At 39.9% G+C, this 19,268-nt stretch overlaps 3 protein-coding genes across 15 annotated transcripts in view; 2 read left to right on the top strand and 1 right to left on the bottom strand.

Annotated features, from left to right (window-relative positions):
* LOC124276724 (serine/threonine-protein phosphatase 6 regulatory ankyrin repeat subunit B-like) overlaps positions 1–19,268 on the top strand; it is a 240,462-nt gene that overhangs the window by 107,684 nt on the left and 113,510 nt on the right. The gene's annotated exons all lie outside the window — the stretch shown is intronic.
* LOC124276792 overlaps positions 1–19,268 on the bottom strand; it is a 122,898-nt gene that overhangs the window by 34,990 nt on the left and 68,640 nt on the right. The window lies entirely within an intron of this gene.
* Positions 1–19,268, top strand: part of LOC124276773 (serine/threonine-protein phosphatase 6 regulatory ankyrin repeat subunit C-like) — a 28,846-nt gene that overhangs the window by 6,804 nt on the left and 2,774 nt on the right. For both annotated transcript variants that reach the window (XM_046712429.1, XM_046712434.1), the window contains exons 2-4: positions 15,451–16,017; positions 16,270–16,356; positions 16,931–19,165. In XM_046712429.1, the coding sequence (XP_046568385.1) occupies positions 15,453–16,017; positions 16,270–16,356; positions 16,931–19,165 (2,887 nt within the window). In that variant the 5' untranslated portion in view covers positions 15,451–15,452. The remainder of the gene's footprint in view (positions 1–15,450; positions 16,018–16,269; positions 16,357–16,930; positions 19,166–19,268) is intronic.

Here is a 19,268-nt window from a genome sequence, read left to right as displayed (position 1 = left end):
ATGACAACTTCAAACCCACTATAAAAGTTATACCTACCTTTCACAAATGGGGGACACTTGTCAAGTCAAGATGTGATGAGATACCTACTTTTGTCAGACGATTGATGAGATAATTTTAAGACGATTGGCCACAGTAGGTTTACATGGATGGGGATGGACCTCCCATGTGTGTCTCTTGCAATGAAGTGTTCAACATCAAGCATATTTTGCAGACTTTACAAATGCAAGGGATTAACATTATGAAGTGACAAATCTGAGAGTTCTATCTTCCCGCTTGAGTGGGCATATCTTTGTTAACTACCTGTATCATAAATTGTAACGAATTTCTTGCTTTTGAATTTGGTACAATGACATTTGTTGTTTTTAAATAATAATGTAATGAATATATATGTGTTTAAATAATAAAACTGATTTGGACTTTGTGCTTGAAATGTTGACTATATCGCTGGAATAACGCAGAGGTGACGTAAAGCCCAACATAACTCAGCCTATAGTAAAGATAGGGCGTGTTGCCCAGTAGTGAAGGCTGCCATCGGTAGCCATTGTGTCGAAGCGTAGCACAGCAGCAGACCCCGGGAACCAGGCTGCTTTTCATACAGGCTTTGAATAGCACTCGACTTTCAGGGTTATCCGGAGCAGACAATTAGTGACGGTTCAAAGAACAGTTGTGACAAATGATAACTTGCTGATTTATTTGGAATTTGGAGTGGTATTTTGTGTTTCAGTATATTGACGTCAATACGTCCTTTACAAATATATTACTTCCTGATATTGTTAGCAAACACAGACACATTACGGTCATATATTTTGCAAACACTGGCTTATCGATCCAGGAACGTTACTCGTTCCTGATGCTGTTAGAAAATTTGCAGATTTCTTTAACAGGAACGAGGAAAGTGTATCTTAACCTCATTTACACGTGTCAAAATAATCGACAATCCATCGAAGCAATGACACTTCGGATAGAACAAATGTATAAGGCACATCATTGAAAAAATACTATGAAAACTTGACGTTGTGAAATATCTAGCAGCAACAGGTTTGGTAAACAGGGTTTGCTTGTCTGTGTGCGTGACAACGATTCCCTGTGAACGGTTCTTTGTTAATATTACCTTTTGATTCATATAATCAAACACAACAGGATTTAAGCCTGATCTGCTGTGAACAGATCATTAGTAGCCAACACCGCTCTACTTATGAAGAGAAATACCCACTTTAGGGACGGTTCATAATTCATGGCAAAGGGGTTTAATGATGATTTTTATGCATAAAAGCATGTACAGTGTGAATGACCTACCACCTCCCCCCCCACTAAAAATTGCGTACTAAGTAAGTGACCCCCCTTGCATATCATGTTCAAAATCAATGCCCCCCTCCCACTTTCCATATGTTTTAAGCAAAATGTTTTAATATTTTTATGTACAAAATTGCTGACCCCTAGTATGTGTGTATAAAGTGATGCCCCCCACACACACACACACACCTCCCAAGAACAAAATAGGTGACCCCCCGGTAATACTCATCATCAACCCCAGCCCCCCATCTCCCCACCCTTTTTCATTTACCTTTAATTGGTGCCAAACAGGTGCGCGTGTTGTCCACATTCAGTAACATAGTCAAAACCGCCTTAGCGTTCATCTGTTGAGACAACTCACAACCGTAACTAGGGAATTGATTAAGTCTCCTGCACGGAATGTTTAAACCTCAGTTGCCCCTAAGTATCCTTCTAGATTTAAGGTTTAACAAAAGCAGCATTGGGCAATGGGCGTAACATGTTGTTAAGGTTATCTTATGGTTTACCTAAGTCGCCAAGTTCAACCTCAGTAAAGGTTGTTTTGCGCAACGGCACCCTGGACTCCAGGGTTCCCTTCGCTATTTCCTCTGATCCCTCTTACGGGTGATGATTTCATATTATCTAGATCAACCTTCAAGCTACTTGTAAGTTTTGTTTAATCTACGTTTATTATCGAATGAAATGATGTGACCCGGATACACTCGGTGCCCAATATTACAGCATTTATACCACCATGTTACTGTGTATACATGCACACGTTTGCAAATCATGCAATATTAGTAAGTCGTTTTCCGTAATCTTTCCATCTTCTACCGAGATTGTCTCTTCGGGTGGCAAAGAAGAAGTACCACATATTGCAAGCCAGGTATATGCGAATCTGGGACAGCTCTGGGACAGAAACAGAAACACACACAGAGACAACTTCCGGCATGACAGATGGCTTCGAGACCCTGCTAGAAAAGTGTCCCCATCTCTTCCTTTCCGATAAAGAGAAACACGTCCTCAAGCAATCGGGACTCACCTTCTACGAGCGGTACCAAATCCCTTGACAGTTTTGCGAACTCTATTTGCTGTGCTTTTGACGATTCGCAGAAGACGGCAAAATAGTTGATGTGGGCTACCTCTACCCGCCCACCCAGTTTCGACCCCTGAGCAGGCAAACTCCGACTCGTTCTCGTCGACTGCCCGGAAACCCCCATTCTCTTCGAGCACCACAACTCGACTTGCAAAATGCGACACTTCAGACCACGGCGTTCACAGCAAGGAATGCGTTCCCTGGAAAAACAAAGAGACCACTACAAAATGAGTTATTTTGTAACATCTCTGTAATGTTTTGCTTCTTTGAATATGCCACAGCTTTTCGGGGTTTTATGCGTTAAGATTTACCATTTATTGTCATTTATACAGGCAGTAAGTTAAATCGTGCTTTGGATAAGCTCCTTTGCTATGGTCAGCTCCTTCGCTGACATATTGATGCTATAAAAATATGGAGTTTTGCGATAATACAACAATTATTCTTCCCTTCCTGTCCTCCCAGGTTCATGGTATTCCCCTACACCTGTGTAGGTTACGTGTGATGTTTGATGACGTTATTACAGGGGTAATAAGTGGTAGAAGAGCTAACTTACAAAGTAGAAGCCTTCAGCCATAACTTACAAAGTATGTAAATATGTATGCCTCCATAACGGTTTATAATGCCTCAGAATTTCTATAATACCCACAAGGATGTCCGGCAAGTTTTGTCTCAACAAATGGTAGACATATCTAAATTTGACAAAATAGTTATACACAGCCATATTGAACAAACGCTTGAAACTCGGTGTACCTTGGGAGGGGATAGACCCTTTCACTAAATGGAAACATAAATACACATGACTTTCCGTATGGCCGCAGCATTCATGGGCCCTCTGTGTGATTCTTAAATGTGCGCTCTTCTTGGTATTGTTAGCCTGGGCGTGGGTATCAAATTGCAATAAAGAGCTGAGGCTATTTATATACGACGAGCCGTTTTAACTGAAACGACACTACTGTCATATAGAAATCATATTTCAATCATTATGACTGAAGTTGTTTTGAAATGCAAACAAAGGAGAACTTATGGGAGCTCTGGATTGTTGTCACTCTTTGAAATATAGTGTGGTTACAGCGTTACACGTGCTGTTGTATGTCCATTATATGTTTTGAATAGTCTGTTTACATGTGTTGTGGCAACAACTAATTCAAACTGCGCAGCAACAAGCCTTACAATACGTCTCTCTTTGCTGATATTTGTGCTCGAAGTGTCCACATTATATCATTCGTGGATACAATTATTATGACCAGGGAACTTCTTCATTTAATGAATACTCACTGTCCGTAAACGCGTTGTGCATGACTTTGTGAAATGCAACACTGACACTGTTATCGATGTACAGCTGCATATGTATGGGATATTGTTTTTTTTTACGTGACTAAAATATAACAAAAACTCCTAAATGCAACTTCAGTACTTTAAATCGTTACCTATATTAGTTCGATAATGGAAGATACTATTTTTTACTCAAATAGTTTCAGAATAAAATATAAATGCTGGGAATGCTGAAACTTATTGGTAGAAATAAGCATATTTTATTTCCGGCTTAGTTTACGAAAACCTACGCACGCTAATCCTAGTTTCTGCATCTGAAATATAAATCCAAACCAGAATAAAAACTACAACATAAATAGTTTATTGAAACTTAAGCTCATATTTATTATCTTATTGACTACCTTTGTTATCATTGTACGTCTCCCTTTCAAGCCGTGAACATGTACACATCAAACAATCGTTCAATGATTTCTCTTTCAATCATAGCCTTGCTCAGTCACGTTCACAGGCGCTGGCCTTCCTGGGTTTTGAGGGATATAGTCACAATAATGTTATTTTGCTGAAAGGTTTTGTTTTGAAATTGTTCATTATTGTCATATATGTATGTTGCAATAATGAACTGTAAGCATGGTTATAGATAAGGGAGTCTTAAGCAGTAACATGGTTCGCTCGCCCGACTGTAATGGAGAGGCAAACAGTGATGAAGGCTCCACTAAACGAGTGGGCAAAACCAACACTCCTTCTTTTGGCAAGAACTCCTTTACAAATTCACAGCCATGCTCAACAGACTTAGCTCCGCACGTCACTACTTCGATCATACAAATGTTGGTTAATCGCCAGCACACGTAGTCAGCAATCAAACCTCTTCCTTCAAAACAACCTAGTTCAGATACTTTGTGCACCCATCTGATTGAACTGGCACGGCTCCAATGACCGAAATCTGTGACTACACAATTCTGTTAAGAAAGTGTTCAAATAAAGCATATGTTGTTTAACAATTGACAAAAGACACGATATCCCGCTTGGTTGTGCTTGTGCTTGTTGGGCGGATATGTACCCCACAAAACACAACCATCACAGCACACCAAGGCAGTCAGTGTCCCTATAGACAGTCTTGCATACTGCAGAGTGATGTAGCTCAACCACGCCTGGGAAGTATACTGTTACTGATAATTCCTTTAAACAGTTAGGAAGTGAGTTGTCTCTTTTATGGATGTGGCTGATGTCAGATGTTTCCTCTGATCTCTGTGAACATATGTGAGTCTTTCTGAATGAAACCCATTTCATGACCTGCATGAAACCGTGTGAACATCTCATCACGATCTATGTCGGTTTGGGCTGAAGCACGTGCCCTCCAGGGTTCCCCACGCCATCACACGGAGTCCCTCCTTCTGGTGATAACTCAGGCTATTAAAAATATTTCTTGGAAACATCCACTTTTATTAGAAATTATTGAATTGTATAATAAGCTTGCTACTGGCCAATGGGACATCGTCTTTTGTTGGTTACCCAGCCACTTTGGCATTTCTGGTAACACAATGGCTGATCTTGCTGCTAAGGCCGAACTCAACAAATCTGTGACACCACTTCTGATCCCATACTCTGATTACAAAGCTGCTATAAGATCTTATATCCGAGATCTGATGCACAAGAAGTGGGACAGCCAAGTAGGTATCAATAAATTACATGAAATAAAACCAACTATCGGTTACACCTAATTGGGTTATCAGTCCAGATTTGAAGAGGTCATCATACAACGATGTCGTATTGGCCACACAAGATAAACTCATGAGTACCTATTAAAAGGTGAGGATCCTCCGTTTTGTATCCCTTGTGATGAAAGAATCACGGTCAAGCATGTCCTGCTTGACTGTGTTGAATATTCCATCACAAGGAATATCTATTTCAAATCACAAACTATGAAGGATATTTTTAGTAATATAAGTTCTCATTTAATTATTGCATTTTTAAAAGAATTAAACTTGTTAACTGATTTGTAAATAGATAAATATGTTATTATTGGTAGTTTAGATTAGTAACTGAGATTGTTAGTGGCTGTACCCTCAATGGGGGTTGAAGTAGTGTAAAATGATTGTCCTCCTGAGAGGGTACGTAAGTCCCAAAATGTTCAAAGTCAATTTAAACTTGCCAGGATTTTTAAACGTAGCATTCTTGTCATATTAATGTTGGCTAACATTTCGTACAATCGCCAGCAGCTGAAGGGATGGTGTAAATCCAACTAGGATCCATGCAGGTCGCCAAGGTACTGTAAGTCCCCATGGTCCCCGGTATGGTGATCTACCTTCTGGTGTTGGCGATCTATAGCCTGTTTTGTATTGTATTGTCCAAATAGTGCTATTAGTTTAACTCTCCACACTAGTTTTAGTTGTAATTGTGATATTCTAGTTGTTTTACTGTCCTTCGTCGACAGGTTTTTATAACGTACATATATTCCATTTCAATGTCAAATGTTCTCATTTCACTTTTTATTATATAAATTGTTTTCGTCACGATATGGCTGAAATGTTGCCGATGTGACGTTACATAATAACTCACTCACTCACTTACTCTGGTGATTATTTCAACGAACGTTCAACGCTCAGGTAGGTTTGGCTTAGTGTACAGGTAGTTTCGAATGAAATAACGTTTACAACAATACTTGGGAGTGTTAATGACAGACCCAAGTCAGGTCGACCTAGAATTACCGCCACAGCCCAGGATCGCTGGTTGAGACATCTTCTTTCACGCACCGTGACCACAACATCAATTCCATGGACTGTGACGAATCTCCATCCAGACAGAGCGCAATCGGCCTCGTGGAGCCGGACGTTTTGCCAGATGATCAGTTCAACGTAAGGTCTTGACACAACGTCACCGGGCTGAACGTCTACAAAGGTCCAGACAAAGAGTGAGATGGTCGCTGGCAAGATGGAGGACAATCTTGTTCTTAGATGAGTCTCTGTTTCTCACGTGCTGATGGACCTTCACGTGTATACAGACGTCGGAACAAACGTTACGCCGATAACTGTTTACAGCAGGTCGGTAGATTCTGTGGTGGAGAAAGTGTCATGGTGTGGGCAGTTATCCATCATAAGGGCGGGACAGCTCTTGTATACATGGCACTTGCATTGAACAGGGTTCGCTATAGAGATGCGATTATGTTAAGTCACCTCGTTCCCTCATCAACGTCAATGGTGGATCTTTCCAGCATGACAAAGCTCGATCCCACGTTGTATATGTCAGGACTTCCTCCAGCAAAACAACGTTCAGATGTTACCATGGCCTTCTCGATCACCCGATTTGTCCCCCATTCAACATCTGTGGGATAATCTTGATCGACGCTGGCCCAAGCGTAACCCGGCACCTTAGACAGTACAAGAACAGCACGCTGCACTTCAGCAAGAGTATCAAAACATTCCTCAAGACAGCATTCGGCATCTCTTTCCATGCTCTTATCGATGCTCATGGTTGTCACACCAGGTACGTTTTACTCTGACCAAGTGGCTTTCATAACCCTCTGTGGTTTAACAAAACACTTTCTTGATAATCCCATCCTGAATGCTCACAACTGAACCAAATAACCTGATCAAACATGAACAGAGGACCTGAAATCAGTGGAACAACATAACCATTCAATGGCAACTGCGCCCATATCATCACCCATGACCTATCAGTAAAAACATAAACCTACTTAGGAACAGCCGGCCTATACCACGGAAGAGCCTCCATTAAATGGCACAGTTTTCCGTTGCTTTGATAGGTTTCTCTCATGTCTCTCCAGAGAAGTCCTACCATTACCAATGAATTCTTATCCACAGGCTTGTTTGTTTTGATGTGAGACGAATGGACGTTTATTTAGCATTTTGCCCCTTAATCCAATTGTGTTGAGTTCATGTCTGATCGCACTAATGGACATTCTCTTGTGGGTATGAATGGATTCTGTTTTTTTCTAGCTCTGGGTTTTAGTGGGCATCCAGATCTCGTCACGTTCTTCACCTGTCCAATCATTATATTGTATTGGCGAAAGAGCTACTGGTTACAGTGGGATTAACCTTCAATACTTATCCAATCAGCATACTTGACATCCAAGCTAGGTGCATGCCAATGATACACCATTTTTATCTTCAGGTTTGGGGCGCTTAAGCATTTCAAATGTACAGTCACAAGTAAAGTAAAATCTTCAGAAAGGATGCACATTTAATCAAATCAGTAGCAGTTAAGATAGTAAAATACCAAAGCATGTTATAAATGATCAAATATAATAATAAATGAATCATGATAAATGAATATATGCTAGTTAATTAAATTTGTTGCTTCATGACTCGACTTAAAACTTGGTTTACCAAGTTAAGTTCCACTTGTGGATTAGGTTAATGTTTCTAACATTGATTTTCAGACATGTCAGGGACATTGGACAACCTGGCATCATCAGAAGTAGCACAACCTGGTAATGACAATGATGTGGATGTCGTTCCCCAAGGAACACATGGTGATCGGACATTCTCTATTGATATGATAGCATCATCAGAAGCGGTTGAGCGTCAGGTCAGTGCGGGAAATGGGGCCATGGCTATTTCTGAGAGACGAGAAAGGCAAGCAATGTCTACTGGAATCACTGCAGGTGAGTAGCATGTTTATTACAAACAAAATATTCACCTTTTCTAATAAAAATAAACACCAATGACGTGTGTTTTTCTAAACACATTGTTAAAGCATCCACCCGGAGAGCGGAAGGTCGCGGGTTCGATTCATGGCCGCATCATACCAGAAAATCCCGTTAAAATATGGTACCTTTTAGTCCCTACCTGGTGCTCAGCATTGTTGAGTACAACAAGGACTAGTCGGCTTGGAGTCAGTATAATGTGTCTGAGTGGGGTATTCATGCTCACCTGCAGCATGGTATCTCAGTGGGCTAGCACTATAAAACCAGCTTCAGACTGGGATAGTACAAGCAGCCGCACATACACACACATGCACGTCGTCATGTAAAACTACGATGGGTTTTTTTCAGGCGCACATTTTCATAAGGTTCGAAAAGTGAGCGTTGTGCGAGAATTGCGCTCCCTTGGTCCTGGATCTACGTGCGGCTATAAAATTACACAGAAATGTAGAATATTAAATTTCCTATCCGTTGGTATAAATATAAATGCAACTACCTCTGCATGTTATCCAAACTTTTGCTATGCGTTAAAAACAGTAAATTTCTCCGCTTTTGAGTGCGCACCGATAAAAGCACTGTGCTATGAATGTTTTAATTTGGCATCTTTACGGAAAGTGTGAGCAAAGAAAATACAGCCTGATATCTGAACGACATAAGTGTATATGAATTGGGTAGATGTGCTTATGCATAACGTTATACGCTCAACATTAAAAATGACTCGCAATAAATGTCAAAAATGGATTTTCTTCTATGTCGTCAAACAACGACAGAGAGGTCATACACGTATAATGATAAGGGGGCATAACTCTGTTAAGCTTTAAACTAGGTCAATGCAACTCCGGTCACATGGAGATAATTTGTTGTGGATACGGACGCTATATTTTGTTATTTTTTGTTCACGGTGAACCAAACTATTCCAATTCTAAGTGCCCCAATGTGAGCTGATACCCTTTGGTAGTTTCACAATTTATAAGAAAACATGACAACGTACTACATGTGAAAGCACGTAATAGCGATTGGGATGGCCCTCTCCGATATATAAATTGGATATAGATTCCCATATTCTCCTGTTTGTGTAGATGTATTTTGACTAATTTTACATCGTTAGTACCAGAATACTAGCCATATCTTCAAATGTAATGAAACTGCTGAAAATAATACAACATTTTAGTTGACGTCATTGCTTGTTTTATGCATTTTGCGACGTCAGAAAAAGACGACATTGGTATGCTGATTAGTATATATCTCGCCTAATTTCCATTAATTGTATGAAAGGTCTCGGCTTCTATGTTAGAATTCAACACTCTTTAGACAAAACATAAAATGAATGATTTTACCATTTAAATAGTGTCCTGAATATATCAACAATTAGACGGTATGACTGTCTGTCTTATTGTGAGCAACATGCGGACCTGTTTAGCATCAATCTAACGTAAATGAAAAATGATATTTCACAACACCCGAATATGTTGTTTAGGATAAGATTATGTAGTTATTTCTCTTCATAAGTATGCAATGAAAGATGCAAAAAGATAGCTTTTTCATACATGGAACGTTACATTGGAATATGGATGTAAGATTTGTTTATATTAAGACATGACATGGTTTATATAAGTTTAAACAATTTTCGTATAAATATGGTTAGAGTTTGATATCCTGTCATCACAATATGTTTTAACTGAAATATGAATTGATTATATTATCGAAAACAAAGACAGTGAATCATAAAACACGCACCTGGCGAATCAATATACATCATTGTTTTGTCTATAAAACGACACAAAAATATGCAATGAACAAGACAATTCCTTTTAATATGTGTGCATTTACATTTCATATCATATATAAATCAGTTTCATTAATATTATCAGGTTTACTTATAAGGTTGAATTAAATCGCCGTTCATTATTCTGTTCATTTGAAACTGTAATATTAGTCCAAATGCATTGAATATTGTACATCATAGGAACTAAGGTAGTTGCAGTTATGGCTACGTTTGATCTTCTAACACTTGTATAAAGGTTTAGAATATGGTGTACTGCACTAAATGTTTCAATTTCTTATGTAAATATTATTCAAACAATCAAAACCTATATGCACGTATGATATGATATTGAACAATGCTAAATGTAGATACTGAAGTCAGTTTCATGAAAAAATATCTGAACTATACGCAAAATATACATCATAATACTGACAGTGTAATCGGAAGGATTGGGAGATTGTGTTTACTCTTGTTCAACCGACCTTCACCTCAAAGAAATTGCCTAATATGTACAACAATGTTGACGTATGACATCCCTACCGATGACAAATTTTTTACAAAATGGCGGCTTCGCTGACAAGAGTACACTGGATTTTGCGAGGATTCTTCACATTTCCGCACGTTTTGATGGTGCCTGTATGTAAAAAGATTCTCCTGAATAGCATTTAGTACCATTGTGTTTGATACGTCTTTGTAAAGCTCACACTCCAGACTACTAAGATTGCTTAAGGCAAGTCAATATCTTGATTAATTGTAGAGTTATCGCCGTTGGAAGTTGGTCAGGTTTGTCAAAACGCATTTTCATAGGGTTCATAAAAGTGTTCAGTTCAAGATATCAAACTGTAGATAATTTAATGGGAAACAGTTTTGCTTCACATTATTGTTATGTAAAACTCAATAATTAGGTCACTATTACGACACAAACATTACAGCAGCATTCCATCAGCGACAAATCAGGGTGTCAACATTTCACAGTAACTAACATTTACTTTCTTAGTAATTCTATCACAAAAAACACTGTACTGGACGCTCCAGTTGGTGTTCAAAGAAACAGTATAAGTAAAGGTAGCCACTGGGACTTGACCTTCTCGGACAAATGTTATCCGAAGAAGATAAAATTAGTACTGACGGAGGAGGTACACCTTCCTTCAATACGAGTGTGAATAAGCCCATAAAGTCTCGCATCCCTCGTCGTCGGTGGTGAGGGTTAACATTAATTGGGCACAAATATTTCCAACGATTAAAGTAATAAACTGACGGATGGAAAAATCGATAAACTGTACGCGAGATCCGAAACCAGACTCGGCGCCGAAATGATGAAAACCATAGGGTCAGCCAAGACGTAACTCTACATCGGCATAGATTTGTATTTCCTTCCCAAGGATAAACAAGATGACAGAGGCGAACCTCGAAATGACCCTACCACCAAAAACTGCAGTGGAGGCGAGGAGACGACCCCCAAAGTACTGATTGATACTGTCACGAAAATGCAAAGCAAAACAAACCCAAAAAGTATCCACCGGTAAAAATGGTGGGTTAGAAAGGCATCATAATAAACCGATGAATAACCAACTGTGAATTCCAAACGCCGTGGCAGCCTCTTTCATGGGTATCACCACAGCTGCATGGTTATGTAAAACGATGAAGCCAAACGACGGTGGTGGTAAATCCACACATTATGTAATAAGGATGTCTACTCCCACCGACGGAAAAACGTTCGTCAACGACGCGTATCACTCTGCCGTGGTCACTCGCTCAGCAATAGGCTACACGCAGTTGAGCAAAATGATCACAAAAGAAGCCACTCCCAAACTCGATTGCAATATGTAAGGCGTGGGTATCCTGGTCCTGGATTTGGGGCTAGCGATGGCCACCAAAAATATGCTCATCAAGCAAGGCATCATTTCAGAAAATATATTAAAGTTAAGAGACATTATCAAAATTAAAAAAATGGCCGCGATTGCCTTGATGATCGGTGGGGTTGTAGTCAACGCCTTCACCTTTTCGGGTAGCAATTACCATTTTTCTTATTTACAAACATCCACAGAACGGAAACGTCACAATTTAGTCGTAGATAAATTATAAGCCGCGCAAGCCTACTGCGCTAAAAAATGAATGCAAAGAATGGATTTTAATCATGGTCAACTGCAACGAGGTCACGCCGTACGAACGTTTCAGGACGTAAACGAGGCCATGCACGAGTATTATCTCGTCACGGGAGAACAATTGAAACCCCTCGGACGTGAGCTCAACCTATCGGAATATTACACGCCTTCTCCAAATAAGAACAAGCATTGCCACTAAGGTGACATAATCCCCCTGCCGCAAATGATCAAATCAAACTTATAAAGTAATGAAAGTTTAAGTTAAATGTCAACAAAAGCATGACCAGTCAACCTCTATTGATATCTTGCTCTTTAGGTGTTCAAACACACACATATTTTGAAGACTGACTTTGACCTTGACATGAATGTCATATGGTAAGAAATATGCAAAGATAGTACTAAAGAAATTGTTTTTTGAAAAACATTTAAGGGAAGTCTTGAAAGTCTTTGAAGAAAATCCAGTGAACCATTCTTGAAATATGCTGAAATCTTCAAAGTGTCTCTGTGACCTTGAAAATAAGGTGAAGGTCACCATAATTGACTGGGCCCTGCGCCTTCCCTAGATAAAGCTTTGTATTGAATATGAAGAAAATCCAGGAACGGTTCTTAAGATAGCTTAACATGCAGGTAAAACGTTAAAGTCCCCTTGTGACCTTGAAATGAAGGTCAAGGTCACCAAACCTGACTTGGATCTTTCTTATACTGTGATAAACCTAAGTACCAAATATGAAAAGAATGTAGTCAACGGTTCTTAAGATATTCCAATTCGTACGGACGGACGAACGGACGGAGCCTAATACTATCTCCTGCTTCGCGCTAAACGCGCGGCGGGGGATAAAAAACACGCGTTATCTTTGTGGAGTTAGGTCTCACCATGACAGTCTTAATCGCCAAACAATGAGACCTGTGGCAGGAAATGCATGACCGAATACTGCAGCATACACACGATAAGGAAAGGTAACACTAACTACACGTGTTCGGTATGCTCTATTTTTGTTTTTTGTTGTTTGTTTGTTTTGTTTGTTGTTTAAATCAGCAATGCTCATGCCGTATGATTACTAAATTTCTAAGTTTAGTTTTACGCCGCTCTTTGCAAAATTCCGGCTAAATGGCGGCGTTCCTTAAATATTCGTATCATATATGAAGAAGATATTACTTCGAAAGGTTTATTGGGGATCTTCCCATAGTTTACCTTAAGGGCGACAAGCTATGGGCCCTAACTTGGATGTTTCCGGACACTTCCATGTCCTCTTAAGGCTCCGAACTTACTGAACGTTGGATTTTGTTATTTGAACATTTGGAGACTGGTCACTTTGATATTTTTGAGAGTCATTAACGGCTTTGAATTTGATTTGGGTAACATGATTCCCATTATTTTGGGATTGATGTTTGGTATGGATTTTCCCCGTGAAGATGACCGAGCTTGAGGAAGTGTTTTTGGACGTGATTCAGCGTCTGAGTGGACTGATCTAGAGAGTATACATGAAGCTTCTCTGTAACCACCCATGCCAAATCAGTTGGCAGTGTGTTGATGAAGTAGACACAGTTGCTTTGTACATGTGGCTGATTACAGAGAATGTTCTCGTAACTGAGGCATAGGATTCATTTGGTTCTATGGCGAGAACAACATTTTGGGGGGCCTCAGTAAAACTTATGTTCCACGTGATTTTAATTTTATTGATCTCCATTTGTTGCTTCCAGATTGGGTATTATTTAGAAAAGATGAAAGTTTTTCAGCCAGTGCAGTTGGCGCATTTTTTTAATGTTGTTATTGTAATCTTCAGTTACACAGGTTTTCTCACTGCATTGAGTGCATGTTACATCATGGTCGTACATTTGGCATTTAAAATCACCTCAGCCGATATTTTAATAAAGTATATCAACACTGATGCTGCAGTATCCTGCTTTAACTTATTTTGGAGCTTTTCAGGAATAGGTAGGTGTTTGTTTGTTTAGTTTCAGAGTTTTGTCGGGTAGTGAATCAGTTTACAAAATTCACTCCTTGTTCTTTCTATTTCAGATACTGGTCAAGTTTTATGTAGGGAACTGATATCGGTATTCCAACAAATAGCTGACATCAAATTTGTCCATTACTGTTTCCTGCTACATTCTATGAGCAGAGAGCCTGTACGCAACCATTTGATATTTTGGACCTAACCTGCAAAATCATGTACGTCTTTTGGTAGTGCAAATTGGTTTAGCTTTATAGGTGTCAAGACAACAAATCGTGGCCAATATTCAGTTGAGTTGGAAGGTCGTTAGTCGTCACTATCATTGTCCAGTTGACGACTGTTTCGTGTTAGGGGTGGGGTGTGGGGGTGTGGGGGGGTGGGGGGTGTTGTTGTTGTTGTTGTAATCCATAGCTAGTGTTTCATCATCCGAGCTCACCACCCATTACGGGGTATTATGAAGACAATGCTAAAAACAAGTGGATATCCGACATGCAGCACCAAGGATGCTCGGATGATATACTCCAGCAGAAAAATAGAAGTTTAATTATTCCGAAGGATCGGCCCGTGAACAACCGCCTTCTGGACATACGCCTTTATGGCAGATGAACATTTGTTGTAATTTTAAGGCATTATAAATTCTGCGAAATTATTTTACCAATACCCAAATCAGGATCAGTTACAGAAATCACATTTGTGCAATATGAAATCGAATGCAACTCACTCTTTCGAAAGGAGAGGCCATGGCATCACTACCCGATTGGCAGAACCCGGCCCATTCTACCACCCGTCTAGGTGCAGTAAGGGCAAGTGGTGTGTTTGGCAATGGAACACTTTTCCTGGAACCAGTGCCCTCAACCAGCACAACCATTTGTAAATATGAACATGACAAATTATACATCTTTGTAAACCATGTTTTTCCATGTGTCAGCACACTTTTCACGTGTCAAGTCATATTGCATTTACGAATGAGCTACTGATTACAGTGTGATTAACGTTCAAAACTGATCCAATAGACCCACTTGACATATCAGCGTGGTGCATGCCAAGATACGCCATTTTTCTATTTTTAGGTTTGGGGCGCTTTAGTATTTGAATTCTACAGTTGCAAGCAAAGCAATATATTGTGAAAGGTTGCACATTTAATCAAAATCAGTAGACGTACAAAACATTAAGATACCAGAATATGTCATGATTAAGTGTCTAACCAAATTGGTGGCATCCATCACAAACACTTGTAAATGCTAGTGAAGTTATAACTCGATCAGTTGGTTTATCAATTTAAGTTTCACTTGAGGATTAGGTTAAATATTGTGACATTGATTTTCAGACATGTCGAGGAATCAGAGGGAGACAGAATCGGAACGTCCTGCCAGGGAACGTGAGACAGGTGGTGATGTAACTTTCACAATGGACAACCTGGCATCATCAGAAGTAGCACAAACTGGTAAGGACAGTGATGTTAATGTCGTTCCCCAAGCAACACATGGTGACAGGACATTCTCCATGGACATGATAGCATCATCAGAAGTAGCACGACCTGGTAATGACAGTGATGTTAATGTCGTTCCCCAAGCAACACATGGTGACAGGACGTTCTCCATGGACATGGTAGCATCATCAGAAGTATCACAACCTGGTAATGACAATGATGTTAATGTCGTTCCACAAGGAACATATAGTGATGGGACATTCTCCATGGACATGGTAGCATCATCAGAAGTAGCACAAACTGGTAATGACAGTGATGTTAATGTCGTTTCACAAGGAACACATGGTGATGGGACATTCTCCATGGACATGATAGCATCGTCAGAAGTGGTCGAGCGCCGGGCCAGTGTCATGGCTGTTTCTGAGAGACGAGAAAGGCAAGCAGTGTCAACTAGAATCACTGCAGGTAAGTAGAATGCTTACCACAAGCAAAATATTCGCCACATTTAATACAAATCAGTATCAATGGCATTATTTTCTGAAACACATTTTATTGTCCAAAACGTCAAAGTGAGTATGCACCGTTGGTTCCACTTATTGTTTTCTCCTTCCCAAACGATGTAATTATCTTACAAGTATCATACACAATCAATCAGGCAACAACAAAGCTGCGATAAGCTCCATTGTGACTCACCTGCTGTTTCTACTCTCATTCCAGGGTCTGACTTTAAAGGCATCATAGTACAAGACTCTTCTGATGTCATCTTATCTGTTGGAGGTCAGAATGATGGAATAATGAAATCAGGTAATAATTGCGTTTCATTGAAAAAGACTTGAATTGTTATGGAGCCCAGCCGATTCATTTAGCAGATGTCTGACTCAAAGGGATGACTTAAGAATTCAAACCTCCAAATGTAACACTTCTTTAACTTCATAGCACATGGTGATAGACCTAAACAGAAAAAATAATAGGCAGATGATGACAAGGGAGGTTTTATGCAGAAAACAATGTTGTATAGTAAACTAGTTTGTAGTGTGATGGTAGGATAACTGGATTATGCAACTCTCATCTTGGTTGAAGGTCAGTTTAAATCTTTTGATTGAAATGGCTTCTGGATCAGTTGGCAGGTGGGCTGTTGCTACGAGATGGCAGACATACATTATTGATAGATGCCCTGGATCGTCTTGGTGTAGACGTCTCAGAAGATGCATCAGATGTCATTATGTAACAGATTTATTTATTGGCAAAAAAAGATCTTGCCAGAAAAAAATCTTTTGTGGCAATTGGGCAACAAGAGATAGATTCGATACTGCGATGAAGCAGGATATATAATTGTAAGATTATGTGGAGGAATTTAATGCCTTTTTTTGTCTTGTAGATATGCTCCAAATAAATCTGAAGCGAGTCAAAGATGTCTTTGAGAAAACTGCTAACTACAGAAGAGTGAAGGAACTCTTGGAGAAGTATGACCATGTGGCAATAAGTGGTGCTTCTGGTGAAGGAAAAACGTCTATTGCCTTGATGATAGGAGCAGATCTCAGGAACCAGGGGTATGAACTTGTGTTTGTTGATGATGTGGATAAATTCGAGCTGAAGAATTGTGACCTGCGTGGAAAGAAAGTTTGTCTGATACTGGATGATATATTTGGAACAGTCAGCCTATCAACTGACGTTCCCCATCTTAGGTCCATTCTACAAAATCTCAAACAATATTTAGAAGATGCTAAATCTAGCAAGGAACTGAAAACACATCCAGGCGCTGAATCAGTGATTCGTGTTATGTTCACCACTAAATCGTACAACCTGGAATGTGGAGTCGCAAAGTTGGAAGGCCAAGAATATTATTTTTTCACAGGCCCATCGCTTCTCGATTTAACAAAAATGAAATCGTGTCATTACAGCCCCGAGGAAAGAAAGAAAATACTCCAGAAACAACTGAAACACCATAACATCGATCTGGACCTCGATATTGTTGAGCTTTGTGACACAAGAGAATCTTTGTTTGGATTCCCCCTAATATGTACCTTGTTTTGTGAATTTCTCAGCTTTCAAAAAGAACCTTCACAGTTTTTCCAAGAACCCCTATTTTATCTACGGCGAGAAATTGACATGATCATGGAACGTAGGAATGATCAATCCGCTGCACTCATCCTGATGTTGTTGTGTGAAGATCATCTGAACTTGAGCCAGGTAGAATTCGGATCTGAAAATGATTTCTTAGAAGCCGTAAAAAGCGTGGTGCCAGTTACCTCACGGACTACAGTTGCCAAAGCCGTCAGATGTTACAGGGGTGTATTTTTCACTGATGGAGATATACTTGGATTTTCACATCCCACCATCTATGATGCTTGTGCATGTGCCCTATTCAAAATGAATCCATCCTTTGTTCTGAACCACTGCAGTATCAGATTCCTTTATGAGCGTGTACAAGCCCAGCCAGTCCAGTCCACTGCAATAGATAATCACCTCCACATCATCTACGTGTCAGAAGCTTACTATGACACAATTGCCTCCAGACTGGCCGATGCTGTTGCCAAAGGCAACTACAGTATGTCTATTACACATCCTATTTTGAGAAAAGAGCAACTAGTTGACAAAGTGTTCCAGATGCTCAAACTGAAGAAATTAAATACATTAAAGCGGTTGCTGAATACGAAGGACACAAAGCGGCTTGCCATGTTGCATGCAAAGGAAGAAGAGAAACACTTACTGTACTGGGCAGTTCATGCACATAGTCTGTACTTGGTTGAGAAAATCCTCGATTTTGGATACCATTTTTCAGACGAAGAGATCAAGGAAGCCTTCAATGCCTGTGCTTCCTGTGGGAACGAAGCAGTGTTGTTGTTGTTATCTTCCAAATATATGTCACTGTTTCATCAAAGTATGCTCAACAAAGCTCTAGTGACTGCCACAGACAATAATTACAAAGGCGTTGCATTAGCCTTACTTAACATTGGAGCTGATATCTTTGAATCAAAAAATGATGTTGGTGAAAATGTCTTTCAAATTGCTAAGATAAAGGGGTTCAGTACAGTTGGAAGAGAATTGTTTAGATTTATTACGAAAGGATTTAACATCACAGATCTGACTGGAGACTTCGACTTTCAAAGCGCATCTCATTCAGCCTTGCAGTACAGCTGCAGAGTAGACGATATAAGATTTTCACAATTCTTCCTTCCAGTCGCTGACATTAATGCACGAGATACTAAGGGCAGAACGCTGTTAATGATTGCTGCTTTACATGGAAACTATAACGTTTTCAATCTGTTCAGGTCTCAAGGGGCCGATGTTCATATAACTGATGATGATACGAAAACTGTGCTCCACTGGGCTTGTCAGGGAAGAAATATTTCCATTAAAGAATGCCCCCCTATGTTAAATGAGGACTGGTCCATGTTCTTCCTTCATGGCAGAAACAGAGACAATATCTCAATTGTAGAAGCTCTGCTTCCACTGTTTGACATTAATTGTCGTGGAAAGGTGGGACTTACACCAGCAATGACATCAGCTTTGTATGGGAAGAAGGATGTTTTCAATCTGCTCGTGTCAAAGGGAGCTGATCTCACAATAAGAAGGGACAACAATGACACCATCCTTCATGTGGCATGTGCAGGTGGAAATAGTCCCATTGTAGAAGCTCTGCTTCCACTGTTTGACATTAATTGTCGTGGAGAGGTGGGATTTACACCAGCAATGACAGCAGCTTGGTGTGGGAA

This window comes from Haliotis rubra, unplaced genomic scaffold (genome assembly GCF_003918875.1).
Source record: "Haliotis rubra isolate DU_JTF1 unplaced genomic scaffold, ASM391887v1 Scf1053, whole genome shotgun sequence".
Taxonomy (NCBI): domain Eukaryota; kingdom Metazoa; phylum Mollusca; class Gastropoda; order Lepetellida; family Haliotidae; genus Haliotis; species Haliotis rubra.
This window is presented reverse-complemented; position numbering and strand designations above follow the sequence as displayed.